The sequence below is a fragment of the Pyxicephalus adspersus genome, chromosome 7 (assembly GCF_032062135.1).
Source record: "Pyxicephalus adspersus chromosome 7, UCB_Pads_2.0, whole genome shotgun sequence".
Taxonomy (NCBI): domain Eukaryota; kingdom Metazoa; phylum Chordata; class Amphibia; order Anura; family Pyxicephalidae; genus Pyxicephalus; species Pyxicephalus adspersus.
The window spans coordinates 10718883-10734695 of record NC_092864.1 but is presented as its reverse complement, the minus strand read 5'-3'; the positions used below and the strand labels follow the sequence as shown (position 1 = coordinate 10734695).

General features: G+C 42.2%; 1 protein-coding gene across 1 annotated transcript in view; it reads right to left on the bottom strand.

The window, feature by feature from the left end:
- Positions 1-2115: 2115 nt before the first annotated feature.
- Positions 2116-15813, bottom strand: part of GID4 (GID complex subunit 4 homolog) — a 14903-nt gene continuing 1205 nt past the window's right edge. The window contains exons 2-6 of the mRNA XM_072417440.1: positions 11047-11106; positions 9773-9880; positions 8831-8932; positions 7716-7846; positions 2116-7273 (exon numbers count right to left, since the gene is read on the bottom strand). Coding sequence (XP_072273541.1) covers positions 7210-7273; positions 7716-7846; positions 8831-8932; positions 9773-9880; positions 11047-11106 — 465 coding nt within the window. The 3' untranslated portion in view covers positions 2116-7209. The remainder of the gene's footprint in view (positions 7274-7715; positions 7847-8830; positions 8933-9772; positions 9881-11046; positions 11107-15813) is intronic.

Sequence of the window (15813 nt, the reverse complement as noted above, 5' to 3'; positions counted from 1 at the left end):
CTTCTATTGGGAAGAAATATTGGCACCATTTCCAGGGCCTAATACTGGGCCAGGTCCCTGGGTGAAGTTGCCATGAGAACGGAGGCCACAACAGAGTAAACTCTGTTGTGGCCTTCATTGTCATGGCAACCTCACCCTGGTAACCGATTGTAATCCAGCAACAAAAAAGAACCAAAACTACTATAGTACAACCTATATATTGGTAATGTTAAGTAAATAAAGTCTCAAACAGAAATTGTGCCCCATATAAGAAAAGACATTATAGAATGGGGAGTATCTTTCACCAAACTACCAAAAGTCCCATCAATCCACCAAGTAATTGACATGACCAATGGCAGACGTGATCCGATTTGAGATCCGGTGACAACAATGGCTGTTCCCATAGATACAAATGGAGAAATGAGGGTAGACATAAAGTGAAGCCTGACATAAGTGTGCCAATTAATAATTTTACTAGACAGTAAAATCTCAGTATAGTATAAACTGAATTAAATTGATAAAAAGTAAACATTCCATCCAATATTTACCCAACATCAAAAGTAGCATCAACCCTGTAGTGAGTGGTGTAACTACAGACTGGCTCCGATGTGAAATTTAGGCCTCTGTTTCCATGGCAACTTTGATTCATTGCTTTGGGTCTATATGACAGGTTCCTTAACATAGGGAGCGCCTCCTTATACCTGAGTTCTGTCCTGTAAATGAGGGGCCCTGCTTCAAATCTAGACATACTGGACTTTTACATTAGAACCCCTCACTTTACACGGATACCTTTTTAACAACAGACTCCTCACTTTAAATTACAGCTTACTTTTTTATGTAATTCCAAACATCGTTGCCCTCAACTTCATATTAGAGTCCCCCTCTTCTTTTCAGAACCACACCCCATTAGAATGAGGAATATATTAGGGTTCCCCTTCACAGCAGGAGCCCCTTTATATCACAGCCCTCCCTTTACCATCGGGTTTCCATATATATCACATCACCGCCCCAAACACTAAGGGTCCCTCTATATCAGAGCTTCCCCACCTTTCATATCAGTAGTCTCTTTATATCAGAGTTCTTCTTTTTTAAAACAATCCTCCATTAAGATTTGGGGGCCCTCTAGACCTCTGGCTGCTTCATCTTTTATTGCTGAGCCGGGAAGCGGAGGAAGCCAATAGTAAACCTTTTCTGGCACTGTTGTAAAACTAAGAGCAGCCAGGCAGGGATATTCAGGAGAAGAACCCATACAGGTCCTCAAAATAAGGGCCGCAATTCTGATTAAAACGGTTGCAACCCCTTGTTTCTATAGCACTGGTGATCATGTATTTAATTACACATACTATTCAATATAATTAGCTTGAAGTAGTAAAGAGAGTCCATCTGACATTCTTGTTGGTCCTTGTACTTCATGGCGTGCAGCTATCTCATTGGGCAATTGGAAAGGATTGCACCTTCTGCAAAAAAAACCCTAAAGATTGAGGACCTTCTGTGGGTACAGGGCAAGGCCACATCACCCTGCACTCACATACAATGCAGAGGAGTGGTATTGTAAGGATAGGACCAAAGGATTGAGCTTTCATGTGTTGTACTTTGAAAATATGTAAAAATTAATTTAGGCTTTAATTATGAATAGGTCTGAAAAGAAAAACGTAAAAAAAAAAAAAAAAAATCTGCTTTGAAAACATTGTATAGATATTCAATACCATTATCCAAAGTAGGGAGTTAAAGCGGATTATCTTTTTTTGTGTATATATCTGATTTCTATGTATTATTGTTCTTGTACAACAAAAAAGGAAAAAAGTAAGAATAAAAGAGGGGAAACATGAAAAGAAGCCTAAAGCAGCACCTGCTGGTCAGAGAGAGAGTTGCAATATATAAATGCATTGCAGCTTTTCAAAATATTTTAGGTAAATAAATAATTATTTAAGTCCTAATTAAAAATACACACAAAGACACTATACATTTAGTTTATAATCGCATCTGAGCCCCTTCAATGTGGAAAATGGGGGTTACAGGTCACACAAGAAAGAGCAGCGGATTGACCATTTAGGGAACAGTATATTATTTTTTTTAATTTATTCATCATTATCCCTAAATACCTTTTACGTCCGGGTGAAATAAAAGTCACAACTATTTTTGATTTTTGTGATTTCTTTTAATTTTTTTTTTTTTTATTAGGACTGTTTGCCAAACCCAGCATTGAAAACCCCCGTGACACTCTAAAAAGTCGCTTACACCATTAACAGAAAAGCATTGTGGTGCAACTAGCCGGACACTAAAGGTCAATGTTAGTTCTTTATTTGTCTACAGCCCGACCTGCGTTGGCACTCTCTCATGGTGCATGGAGGGTTTGCCAATCCTTAAAAACATCTGAGGATTTAGCTGTAGTGACAGCATTGGTGATCAAATAATTGTCATCATTAAAGAAGTAAAAAAGAAAAAAACCCAAACACTGTGTGGGTGAATATGAAGCAATACTGAGCATTAGCATGTACAATGGAAACCAGGCAGATCAATATATTGCATGAATTCACTTGTTGACAAAGCCATAATGCAGAATGTGCCACGATTCAGTTCTTCCATAGCCAAAACACATTTAAAGTCTGGTTCATGTGGTTTTTAAAGGAAATGCAACTGAAATATCTATAGCTTAAGGAAGCTGATGATTGGAGAGCTTCAACAATGCAAGTTGCCATTTTTTACACCCTTGTAAATGAAGCCTCAATACCCCCCCCTTTTTTTTTTTTTTTTGCGAAGTATGGATGGTAAAATCCCAACAGTTTTTTTTGCCTTCTATATCCCATTGGTGAGATTTCCCATTACATACACTTCAAACGAAGTAAAAGGAAGTCTCAAAAAGGAGCAGAATCTCTTTTCACATTCTGGTGGCAGTTTAAAATGTTTAATCTTTGGCAGAGAGTGCAAATCCTCCAACTAGGGGACACAGAGGACAAAAAAAAAACATAATGGAGGTTCTAACCTCCCAACTCCAACTAAAACTCCCTTACCTTTAGATACACTTCAACCAATAAGTTCAAAGCATAAAAATAAAGCCTGCAATTGGGATAAAATAATATACAAGAATTGTGCAAAATGCAGAACCCCTACCAACATTGGTGCATACAAAAGCTAAGATTTCATCGGGTGCACTGAGTGTTTTCTCACTTCCTGTCCCTGTGACATAATAAGAGATCAGCTTTACCTGCCCGGATCCAGCATGGAGAACGAGCGTGGATAAATGGCAGCCATAAGCATATGCACCCAGGTGACTTCAACACACCCGATCAGCCAATCAGTAAATGCAATAAGTGCTCACACATGGCAACCTTATGGTAGAACGATGGGCTTGCACTCTAGAACCTTCAGGACCTTCCTTCTGGAGCCACTACATAACTTTCTGAAAATGTGTTCTAATGCCACACTATAACATGTCAGCTTTCTTTTCAGCTTGCAACTGCTATTATATGTTGATGAGCTGGTCATTAAAATAGCCAGCACCCGTTTGGGATGCAGAGACCACAAGTCTAAATCAAACTGGCCCATATAGGTTATAAGCTATAATGTTGTCAAGTTCTGTTCTAGTAAATATGGCGCCACTATATGTAGATGTCTAACTGAATTTGCAGAATGGACCCTGGCTGTCAGGATATGAAGGGGACTCTCTATGATAAAGTTTTAACCAAAAGCCATGGCTACAATGAGAAGTTTGAATATTTTACACTCCCTCCTCCTGCTGTAAATATCTGCAGTCTTCAGGACCCAGGCTTTATGAAAAACCAAAACGTGGCCCCTCTCTATACATTGTGGTCTTTTTTTCACTTCATAGGTCATTACTGTGTCCTATAGTGACAGACGAATTGGAGATGACCACAGCAAGAAAAGGGGTCCCAGGTGGAGAAGATGTTTTTACCAGAACAGTCCTAGATTTGGCTGCACATGTGGCAGGAGGGGTGACTATTAACCCAGCTTTCTGCAGGTATGATTTAGGATTTAAAATAATAACAGGGTAAAAACCGCCCTACACTCCCCCCAACTACAGTTTTATTCTAATCAAAGTCGGAAATTTAACAATATATGTTCATTGAGGGGAGGGGAGCTCCATGATGGTACCAACATCACTTTCATGAAGCATCAGATCAACCAGCACATTGATGGGTGCTCTGAACTAAACACCCATCAGGTGAGAATCACTTACAAGTGTGCCTTTTATTTATCCAGCCAGGTCATTTGTTTTTATGAAAGCCCATTTGCTTCTGAGAATTTGAAGAAGCCCCCTGGGTTGCACAAAGAACAAAACTGGGAAATAGGCACCTGCCAACCCATGTGGGTAAACAGTTACCACTGCATTGTTCAAAAACTTGCACTGCAAAAACCAACATTGGTTATTCAAAAAACCCAAAGACTTCATCAGTCTACACATGTCTCAATGTATGTGGGCAACCCTCTGAATTCAGGCAGAAAGACAGTTCCATAAAGCTATGGTTTGAAGAACATGGTGTGAAGGAACTAGAGTTGCCTGCACAACACTATTTACCACCTTTCAAATGAATTGTAATATTGTGTTTGGGCAAAGTCTTCTGCATCACTAACAAACTTTTTTTCTGGTTGAATGTTCAAAAATTCCCACACTTCAAAATCTTTTGGAAAGCCTTTCCAGAAAAGTGAAAGCTGTTTTAGCTACTAATGGGTGGCCTATTCCATAAAATTACCCAGGGTGAAGATTTGGGTTGCCCAACAAGCTACAGATGTGATGGTCTGCTGTCCACAAACATTTAGCCATGAACGTTATAACCAATTCCCATAATGCTTCTAAAAAAGGATTTCTTCTATGTCAATCTGATCTTTGTCTGTATTAATTCAATCAGCCCCCATGTAACGGAGAAGAATAAAGGCCAACTTTAATATAACCCTTCCTGAGCGCAACCATGGACCCCTTAAGAGATACAGTAGAGGAATGATGTAGCCTGTGATGGGCAGGAATTGTGTTATTCACAGGATTACCAGGTGAATATAAAGGTAAAACATTCTGAAAATGTGTTTAATTTTTTTTTTATAGAAAACCTGTCAGAAAAGCAATACAGTGAGGTTATTATTAAAGACCTCTCCTATAGATTCTAATCTTCTGGCTGTCATTTTATGTCTGAATGTTGCACTCCACTGACCTGGAACAAGTAAAGCAGATATTCTGATCACACAGATTACATTTTTTGCGTATTTGGTCCAGATCAAGACTAGGAACAGTGAAGTCTGAGAAAGATAGGGACCTTGCATTTATTAAATATAGCCTATATTTTCCCCCCCATAAAAAAATTCCAATGGATAAAGTATTTTTCATATTGAATTCATAAATTACAACCAATCATAATGTATATATCATACACAAGTTTCGCTGTAAAAGACAAACTTTTAATGACACAGCAGGGGCCATCTGTATTGTTGGTACTATTCCCATTTTTCCCATGGCTATGTCATTTGTCTTTGCCCTACATCACCTCCGCTGTCCAGCAGCATAAAATGCTCTTAATCTATAAAAGTCACTGGTATTAAAACTAAAAGGTCTGAGGGATCACAGACCAGGAGCAGAGGTATGTGTTTTGTGCAAGTCAGACAAGAGTAGTGAGGCAGATCACTGGCTGCCTACCCAGCACTGGCAGAGAAAAACCCAAGGAGGGGGTCTGCAAATATAAAGCCTGCAAAAAAAGACCTTTATCTTATGGGTTTGCTGGATCTATGTATACGTAAAATAAGAAGCCCCTTTTAATTTACCTGCTGGTTCTGGGGCTGAAATTCAACAGAAATCTGTTCAGCCCTGCATGATGTATCTATAGTATGTTTTAAAAGCACACATCACACAAAGCTGCTCATGGTCACCTTAATGCGACCCCTCCAAGGTAACGCTCTCCACAAAACTCGCACACATATCTGCCTGAAGACTACAAATGAGACAAAGCTGTATTTCCATAGTTTAAGCTTTGTCAATAAAAAAATCTTCACCCAATAAGCCAGTGATGCAATACAAACCAAACTGGCAGCGTTAGCAGAGAGAAAAACCTGTTATGACACTAATCCCCGACACAGAAATTTTGGCGCATGTAATATAGCAACATAAACAAACAAATGCGTTAATCTGCGTTTGCTGGTCAGGGCCAGGAGATGAGGCGAAAGTCCTAAGCATTATAGAAAATAGCGAAAGAAGCCATCCCATGCTTTTAATCTGCCGTGTGTCGAAGCAGCAACAATCCCAAAATAGCTCCTCGCCAGAAGTCAATTGCATTGATGTCTTTCCATAATTCACAATTCTTACTGAGAAAGTTTGCATTGCACTATTGACAGATGGCCACGCGATGGCATGGCCTCAGTTCTGGGCACAAGACTCTCCTCCACCCTTCCCTCTTCAGCAGGGTATCTGCACAGCAGGGACTGGCAATACCCAGGGTAGAATGAATTCAGGGATCGTTACTCAGCACACGTAACCTTGGTCGATCACACTTGCGCAGCCTTCACCTATTTCTCAACTCTGGAGGCATTCATAGATTTAGATTTCTGATTAAATATATGTGCATTTATAATATATATTTATAGATATAAAAAAAATCTGACATTTGCCGTTTTCAATGTGAAAACGGGTAAAATGTATTGCAGTCTGGAGTAGTTTCTTGTTTTGGTGGTAAAGGAATCAAAAATAGGACTTTTGGGGCACAGGGATGGAGGGGAGAGGGGGGACACAATCCTCTACAACAAATGGAGTGTTTATCCCCAACTATTGAAGTTGACAAAGAACATACCCAATGGATTCAAAGCCAATGGGGTCAAAGTCAATAGAAAAAACAAAATCTTTTCCACGCCTTTGTGTCTAGAGGTGGAAATAAATCACAAGATGGAGAAGTAATTAACTTCTCAACTTTTGCTATGGTGTCCTCTCCATCGGCAGGAAAAAGGTCCTTTTCTTGTTTTTAACTTAGGGCGAACAGAGGAGCAACAGATCAAGCACAGGGAAAAAATAGGGAATACATATAAAACAAGAAAATCCGGCAGATTAAAAATAAAAACTGCGGCAGGTATAAGAGGTGGACGCCAGTAGGCCTGTTCATGCGTCATTGCTTATAACACTCATACATTCTTCCCAGAGTCTCTAGCTTGGACAGAGGTGGCGAGCAGCAGGTTTTTGAAGCGGACAGCTCCGCTCGATCTCCGGTGTGGATTTCAGTCTGATGTTCTACATCTTGGTCACCGAAATTCATAGATTGGTGCACTGTGTTCAGGGACGTGCGTCAGATTTAAAGACTGGTACCTGTGAGGGGAGAAAAATAAAAAAGGTTGTTTAGGTGTCATACTTTAACCTTTCATTATACAGTAAGTTTACAAGGGTTGATGACCCTACACCATCTAAAACATTTCAAGCAACTGCCTAATATTTTAAAGGTTCATCCTGTGCTGCCTTAACAGTTTTGAGTTGTAGATGTATGGAATCCACAAGGCTTCTAAAAATGGAGTATATGGCACCAAGTTGGTAGCTGTAGGTCACATTACCTCAGCTTGCCTTTTTTTCTTCAAGTAAATAGAAAGCCTACACACTCAAGCCACCCATGCAAACTAAAAGAAAGCTCATAGTCTACGTATGCTCCATGGTTCAGTTCTGACTCTCTATTGTAGGTATCTGTGGCAGTGTACAGGGGGCACTATGGGCACTCCGACAGGTTTGTTGCACCACGTTGCTGGTAATTTTGTCTTACCACTCGGAGCTCCGGTGATAGTAATAGCCTTCTATCGTTGCTGCAGACTTCTGAAAGCATATGTAGTAGAAGCCAGCAAAGGAAGCGCCACTGATGTCTTTAATCGTGTGATCGGGCACCAAGAACTGCTCCTAATGAAAGAGAGAAGTAAACGACAAAGAATTCAGGGAATACAGAAAGCAATTACATCATGTATTGGGGTCTGCAACCTCCTTATTCTAGTCTGACAGCACATCATCAAGTATTCTCCCTAGACACAACTTGCTGGGTGCATCGCCTGGCTGGCTAGCTGGAAGTCATCACACAGCCTCTCAATATGGGCTTTGTGCAGAGAGAGCCAGCAGTGTATCACTGTCGCAGTCGCAAACCATTTCAGGTCCGCGACAACTAAAATCACCGGCTCCTGAGCGCGTATGCGCGGGGAGCTGGGTGTCATTTAAAGGGGGAGAAACCTCCCCCAGTGGTTTCTCCCCCAGTGTGACGACATTACGACATAACCCCGTCCACTCTGACATCGCAGATCGGAGCCCGCAATGGGAGAGTGGGTGGGTTGTGTGCAGGGACACAGCCTGCCCACTTCCCTGGGCCTGGGAACTGCTTGGGGTATGTGATCCGTGGCTCTGGCCAGTGCGCCCCCCAGCGGGGCCTTCTCCTGGGGATGCACCAACCAGAGCCACGGACCCCCAAAATTTTCTAGTGGTCCACCAGTTGGCGACCGCTGGTATACATTGTATCTCTGGCTTATTCTGTATCTTTCTCACTGCCAAAGGCTGCCAGCAGAACTGACAAACAGCAGCTCTTACTAAAAGTTCAGAATATTAACCATTTGTTTCCCATATTAGAGCCCTGGTATACCAGGGTGCATGTTTGCTGCTTAAGGGCATGCTCAGACCTACAGTGGGAGCAAGAAAACCAGTACAGCTCCAAGTGTTTACCACCTTGACAGCTACTCTTGTGACTTTTACTGGCTGATTCTTTACCAGCACTTTATTTTACCCCTCTCTGCCCCTTTTAATTCTCCACATAAAGGGAAGTGGACAGGTATTTAAAAGTTGTAAAATCTTTCAGAAGCATAGGCAGAGATATTTAGATTTTAGATGTGCTACAATATTTACCTTCCATCTCATAAAGACATAGTCTCCGGCTTTCAACTCCTCAAACCCAAAGTCATCAGAATTGAAAGTTTTTGCATACTGGTAAAATGCCTGGAACTTGCCCTGCAGACAGGGAAAAAAAAACAACAAAATTTCAGGTCTGGTGTATTGGACGAAGACATGACAATAGCTGTACATAGCTTTTATAACAAAGAGCTTTTACATATTTTTATAATTTTTTTTGACATGGGGTTGCTCCAGGTCTATACCACTTCTAAACATTGGACCATGGTAAGGTGAAATGAGCTGAATGTAATTTGCAAAGCAGATAATCAATATAAATACTACAAACTCTTTCACAACTTGACCAGCCTACTATTGCTATTTAGAACAATAGTTCTGGCTGGCAGTCCAGCCCCTGGAATAAACTAGAGAATGTGTAACCGGCCTCACCACCACATCATAGCATGTAGTGGCAAATCTCAATGCATTGTTGCGGTTACATGGCAAGAATTTAGGTGAGCTACATGATGTCTGTTCCCAGAAGAGTAAGTTTTTCTCTCCAAACCCAATAGAGTAGCAGGGAAACTAAAGCAAAGCAAATACATGCAGCTAGGAAGGACAGATAAAGCTGGTTCACCTATCTAGATAGAATAGCGGGGAGTGTCGGTAAAGAAATCACCAGCAAGAGTTATCTAAATCTGTGTTTCACATAAATGTAGAGATCAATCACAGAGATTGTAAGTTATTCGGGGCAGGGTCCTTTCCCTCCTCCTGTGTCACTCTGTCTGTATCAGTCTGTCATTTGCAACTATTTATTGTACAGCACTGCGTAGTATGTTGGCGCTATATAAATCCTGGTTAATAAAAATCACAGAGGAGCTGCTCACAACATTCAGATTCACCCTCAAAACCTTTCCGTAAAAACAGCAACACTTGACCTGTATGCATAAAGCTACTTACCCAATGTTTCCGATCTACATCCTCATCTGCGTCCCATTTTCTGGTTAGAAACGGGTGTTTTCTACTAATTATTTCTCCTTCAAAGAAGGTGGTGAGGGTTGGGTATTCCTGGAAACAAGAGACAGCGGGTAAGCCTTGGCATGACTGTATGAGAAGAACTAAACGCTAGGAGGTCTGTTAATAAAGCCGTAAATCTGAGATTTATTAAAACATTCCCAGGTGGAGAATCATCCATGTGTTTCAATGGCAGAAATTGATTCTTCACCAGATTCACTGCTTTATGAATAGCCCCCTATATGAAATGACAACATTAAGTCTCTATATGTGAAAATAGAAGAGCATTCTGCAACAAGTAAAGTTTGGAAGTTACTGATAAGGATGTTCAGGCTAATATTAGAGGAATATCAAACTCCCTGTAAACTGTCAGGAACATAACATGAAATCAGTAAGAAAATAAAGACACAGCACAATGTAAATGCAAGGTAAGTAGATCCCAAAAGCTGGTGTACACTCCCCCATTCCAAATTTTTTTTTTATGTACTGGCTACTTAGTAGTCAGGATCTGTCCAGGCATTTAAGAATTATTCTTCTACACAAACTGTAGAGATCTGGTATGTTATAAAGAACATCAAGAAACACAACCAAGTACAAAATGGACACATTTTCCTGATTCATTTCCTGTGGTTTGGGTGTCATAGCTATACATGTGCAGAGCAAGATCATCTAAAGCAGGGGTCCCCACACTTTCAAAATGATCTACCCAACAATAAAAAGTTTATTGTGAAAGGCATGGCTCCGGGATCTACTCGTGTTGCCTTTGCGATCTACTGGTAGATCGCGATCCACCTGTTGGGCACCCGAGGTACTGCTGTCTCTGACAGCTCGTCCTATGAGATTTGGTGATATCACTGTTGCTCAGCCCTCGGTTCTCCTTGCTGGAGAAAAATCTGTACCTGAGGACCCACAGTGCAAGGATCTCCCTGCTTCATCCATTCTGTGGCTCTGTGCTACCTCTCCCTCCCTGCTATTTTTTGGTTACCCTAACCCCTTACATCTGATCGTCAGTCATTGGAAGGAAGGGCTTCTATTAGGAAAGCTCTGTCCCAATATGGGGCCTCCACACTGAGACACAGTGCAGAACAAGGCATTGTAAGTCAGTAAAATAGAAATTATTATCTTTAGAGATACCACAGGCAAAAGTAATGAGTGTTCCTTTGTCCTCTAAACCATAATGGGCTTTTACAGTACAGATTCTCTTTAGGGGAAAACCATACCTCAGTAAGGCCTTTTATCTTCAAGTATCCACACAGATAGGCATTTTCCATGTCCACATGCTTCAATAAAAAAAAATGGTTATAAATTAGTAAGAGAAGATCAATCAGTTTGGCATTGATAAAAACAACTGGAATACAGCCAAATACATTTAAAAAGCAGCGTTTGAGTCAATATTAGCCTTGAATCTGGAGCTGACCTGGCAGTAATTGCACTCTACCACTAGAGGTCACTGGTCTTCCTCATTAAATGACCATCAGCATCACTCAACCCACTTGCTTTGCACCAAGGCTGTCACAGGCCTGCCCCTTGGAGTGGTTTGCTATATATGGCCTGTTGTAATTAAACTTTTATTCTGATTGGGATGGTCTCCTAAATGATTATTCAGTGACTGAAAAGTGCTCCCCTTCAGTTTGAATCATTGACAAAGGATGCAAGATATGAAATTTTTTTTTTTTTCTTTTTGCAGAAAAAATATCTGTGATGTTGCCTATAGCGGGTGTTGTGTAAGCACAGGGTATAAAACCGCAATGAACTGCATAGGACTGCGCTGGGAAATGGATGGCAAGAATTCAAACACACGGAGAACCTATATATCATCTGTAACACTGATGTCATCTAATGGCTGCAAAAGCTCAGAGTCTGCAGAGTTCACGTAAGGACAAAGCCAATAATTTCCACTCACTGAGCGCAGGAACAACAGAAGGAGCACCAGCTCTGCTTACATCAATAACACAGCACATCTGAAGACTACCTAGTCGTCATTTCACACCAACACGTCATACCTGCACAACGCCAAACCTTACAGATACAGCCACGCCTAATGCTGCAATACATAAATGTCACCACCATCCTGTCCTAGGGTGACAACACTACTCTCTAGGACAGGGGGCAGTGTTGTCAACCTGGGGCAGGAAATGTGTTACCTGTGGAATAAACAGAAGAAAAATAGAAAAGGCCTGCAGAGGAAACAAATGCAGATACCACATCTGGAATGATTACTTTTATTATTATTAAACAGGATTTATATAGCACCAACATATTACGCAGCGCTGTACATAAAGCAGGGGTTGCAAATAACAGACAGATACAATGACACAAGGAGAGGACCCTTGCCCAAGGAGCTTACAAACGAGGTGGGGGATGTATCACACAATAGGAGGGTCAGTATTCTCTCTAGCCACTTTTAGCTGGGCGCACCACCTGGCACTTTCCAGTAACCACCTGGCTGTTTCTGGGTAGTTACCGAAGAGTTGGGTCATAACACTGGGGCTGCCAATCACCTACAATTTTTCCCCACCCAGCTTAAAAAATGTTCTACGTGCAACACTGGGAGGGGTGATACATACATATTCCATTTTTGTTTTGGGGGGGTTGGGTTTAAGATTTGCAGACCACCAACTTAATGGCTGAACATATTTTTTACATGACTTCTAATTCTGTCCAGTTCGTTTTATGATCCAAACACCCCACCCGGCCGCAGTAGAGCATGACTGGCTTATAGCAGCAATGTATACAATGATCTTCCCTTTACCAAACTTCCAACCAAGAACTGCCTAGCCTCAGATTTACCTACATCATCCGTTTTCCCTAAGATCTGATTGGCCTCTATAGGCAATATTGGAAGTCCTATCAGATCCTACTATCAGTTGTGCATGCAATAGCAAGCAGAGGCATTGTGGTTAGCCAAAACAACCATTTTAGCTTTTTTCTGAATGTCAAGATATCTATAGGCCACACCTTGAAGCAGCCCATCCGTCCTAGAGCATAATACACCCCTATCATGCTTCACAGTTGGGATGAAGTTTTCTTCTTCCAAACATGTGTATTTGAGCCATGTACATTTACATGTTGAACACATCAGACCACAGAACATTATTGAAGAAGAACTCTGAAACACTTACATGCGCTTTATTAAATTTTGAGAAGGCAGCATTTGTTTTTCTTCTAAGGTACCCATCATATACACTGCTCATAGAATTCTTATCAGTAAGGTTAGGACGGAGGGGTTCTCAATCACAGCGGATGTGTACAGATCCACCATTGCCATGTTATGGTTCTTTGTTACGTATATAACATTTTGGGAAATCATTGCACATTATGTGTCCTGTCTGGAATTTGTGTCTGTGCAGCCAAGAGAGTATTTATAAAGTCAGCTATTGAGGTCAGAGAAGACCTGGCTTATAATCTCCATCCCAATTTATCCCAGAGGTGGTCAGTAGGGTTAAGGTCAGGGCTCTGTATAGGGCACTTGAGGTCCTCCACACAAGACTGGTGAACCCACATCTTCATGGAGCTGGCTTTGTATTCAGGGATCCCGTCATGGGGGAATCAGAAAATGGCCTCCACCAAAATGTGACCACAAGGTTGGAAGTGGAAAACTGTTTCAAATAGTTGTTTTCTTTGATTTAGAGAAGGGAGAATTTAAGTTTAGCAGCCTTTGATTACCAGCTTTTCAAAGCGAGGTTCACATGGCTGTTAGATTGGAATGATTAATTGTATACAAGTCACCAAGACTGCTGGGGTGCCTGCAGGGGCAGTGTTATGAACCAGGGTGCCTGCGGGGGCAGCGTTATGAACCAGGGTGCCTGCGGGGGCAGCGTTATGATCCGGGGTGCCTGTAGGGGCAGTGTTATGACGTGAAGTGCTGTGACATGATTGGGGTTGCATGCAGGGGCAGCACTATGATTGGGAGTTTCTGTGGGGGATATGGGGGTGCTGTTATCTGGCATGACGCCATGATCTGTTGGTGCCTGCGAGGGCATCACCATGATCCAGAGGTGCCTGTAGGTGCAGTGCTATGATCTGAAGTGCTGTGATATGATTGGGGTTGCATGCAGGGGCAGCACTATGATTGGGAGGGATATGGAGGTGCTGTGGGGGATATGGGGGTGCTGTGCTGTTACCTGGCATTACGCCATGATCTGTTGGTGCCTGTGGGCACAGTGCTATGATTAGGGGTCCCTGCCAGTGATATGAGGAGCCATGCTATTACCTGGAGGAGCCTGTAGGAGTGGTGCTATGATCTGATGGTGCCTTCAGTTGGGTCAGGTCTGGGCTCAGCAATGTTTGAGGTCAGCTGACTAACTGAGTGACTTGGTTTTCCCATCAATAGACGTCTTCTTCCCTGATAGCACAGACATATCCAAGATGACAATGCCAGGATTCATTGATGCAAATTGTGAAAGAGTGGATGGGGGATCATAAGACATCATTGCCGCACATGGATTGGCCACCAAAGAACCCAGACCCGAACCCCTTGGAGAATATTTGGGATGGAGAAGACTTTACACAGCTCTGACTCTCCCATCATTGGTGCCACATAAATCCCGATTAATAATAATAATAATAATAATAATAATAAAAGATCTGGAAGGAAATGAATGCAACTCTGGATGGTAATAAATGTTGTGACACTGGATAAGATTACTGAAACCATACCAAGGTGAATGTATTCAGTAATCAAAGTTAAAGGCGGCCCAATGAAATATTAGCGTGACTTATGTTAAATATGTAGTGTTGTTTGCTGGTTAAATCGCACTTTTTATACAATTTGTATCATTTAGAATCTATTTATACCGAAATACAGATCACTCTTACAGTTACACAACCTTGTAACACAGAACAGCTGGATGATGGAACCTCGGATCTGGTACCGGTGGGCAGGATTGAATATTATTACAAATTATACTTTTTTCTTAAAGACCCCTAAAAACGATGGAGGTCGGAAAGGTTTGCTTGTCATAGGGAGGTGTTTTCTCTGAACAGGTTTAGTTTTTCAGTGCAATGACACTAAGTGGGCGTTTTTCCAAAACATACAGAATTTTTTATGCTGGAACAGCCTTCTTGTTGGGCAACAGATGAGCTCAAGGTTCTGTCTATCTTTGGACCTGGACTCTCGCCAATCCCAGCGCAAGTTGTATTTCCCAAATCTTTGAGCACAGTCCACAGTTCCGTCCTTATCTTTCCCCGCCAAGGGTTGATTAGGTGATCAGATTTCGAATTGTAACCGACACCCAGCCCCCTGGCCATCCCATTGTAGTCCTGAACCGCAATATGCTGGTCATTCTGGTGTTTCTGCACATTCTGACCCATTGTTCTTTAATCACTAAGCTATATTGCCTCTTTACCATCCCCCCCATCTAATTACTAGCTGCACATTCCTAGTCCCCGTCCCCCCACCCACCTGTCAACATTCCCTCACCATATGTTCCATCACCTGTCACCAATTGTCCAATGCCTGTCCACTCTTGGTCCCTATCCCATCATGCTTAGTCTACCCTTGGTCCTCTTCTTTCTCTATTGGCCCTCCACCCCCGGGACCCCAACCATTCATTGTCTGACAACCCTCTTCCATTCCCTGACCAATCCTGATCCCAATATCCACAGCCTGACCACCTCTGGTCCTCCACCATCCATCCTGTGCCTTCCCACCCCTGATCCCTCATTACATGCAACCAACTATCATCCAACCATCCATTCCCTACCCAAGCCTGGCCCCTCCCATCATCCATTCCCTACCCAAGCCTGGCCACTCCAATCATCCATTCCCTACCCAAACCTGGCCCCTCCCATCATCCATTCCCTACCCAACCCTGGCCCCTCCCATCATAAATTCCCTACTCAACCATGGCCCCTCCCATCATCCATTCCCCACTCAAACCTGGCCCCTCCCATCATCCACTCCACACTCAACCCTGGCCCCTCCCATCATCCACTCTCTACTCAACCCTGGCCCCTCCCATCATCCACTCCCTACTCAACCCTGG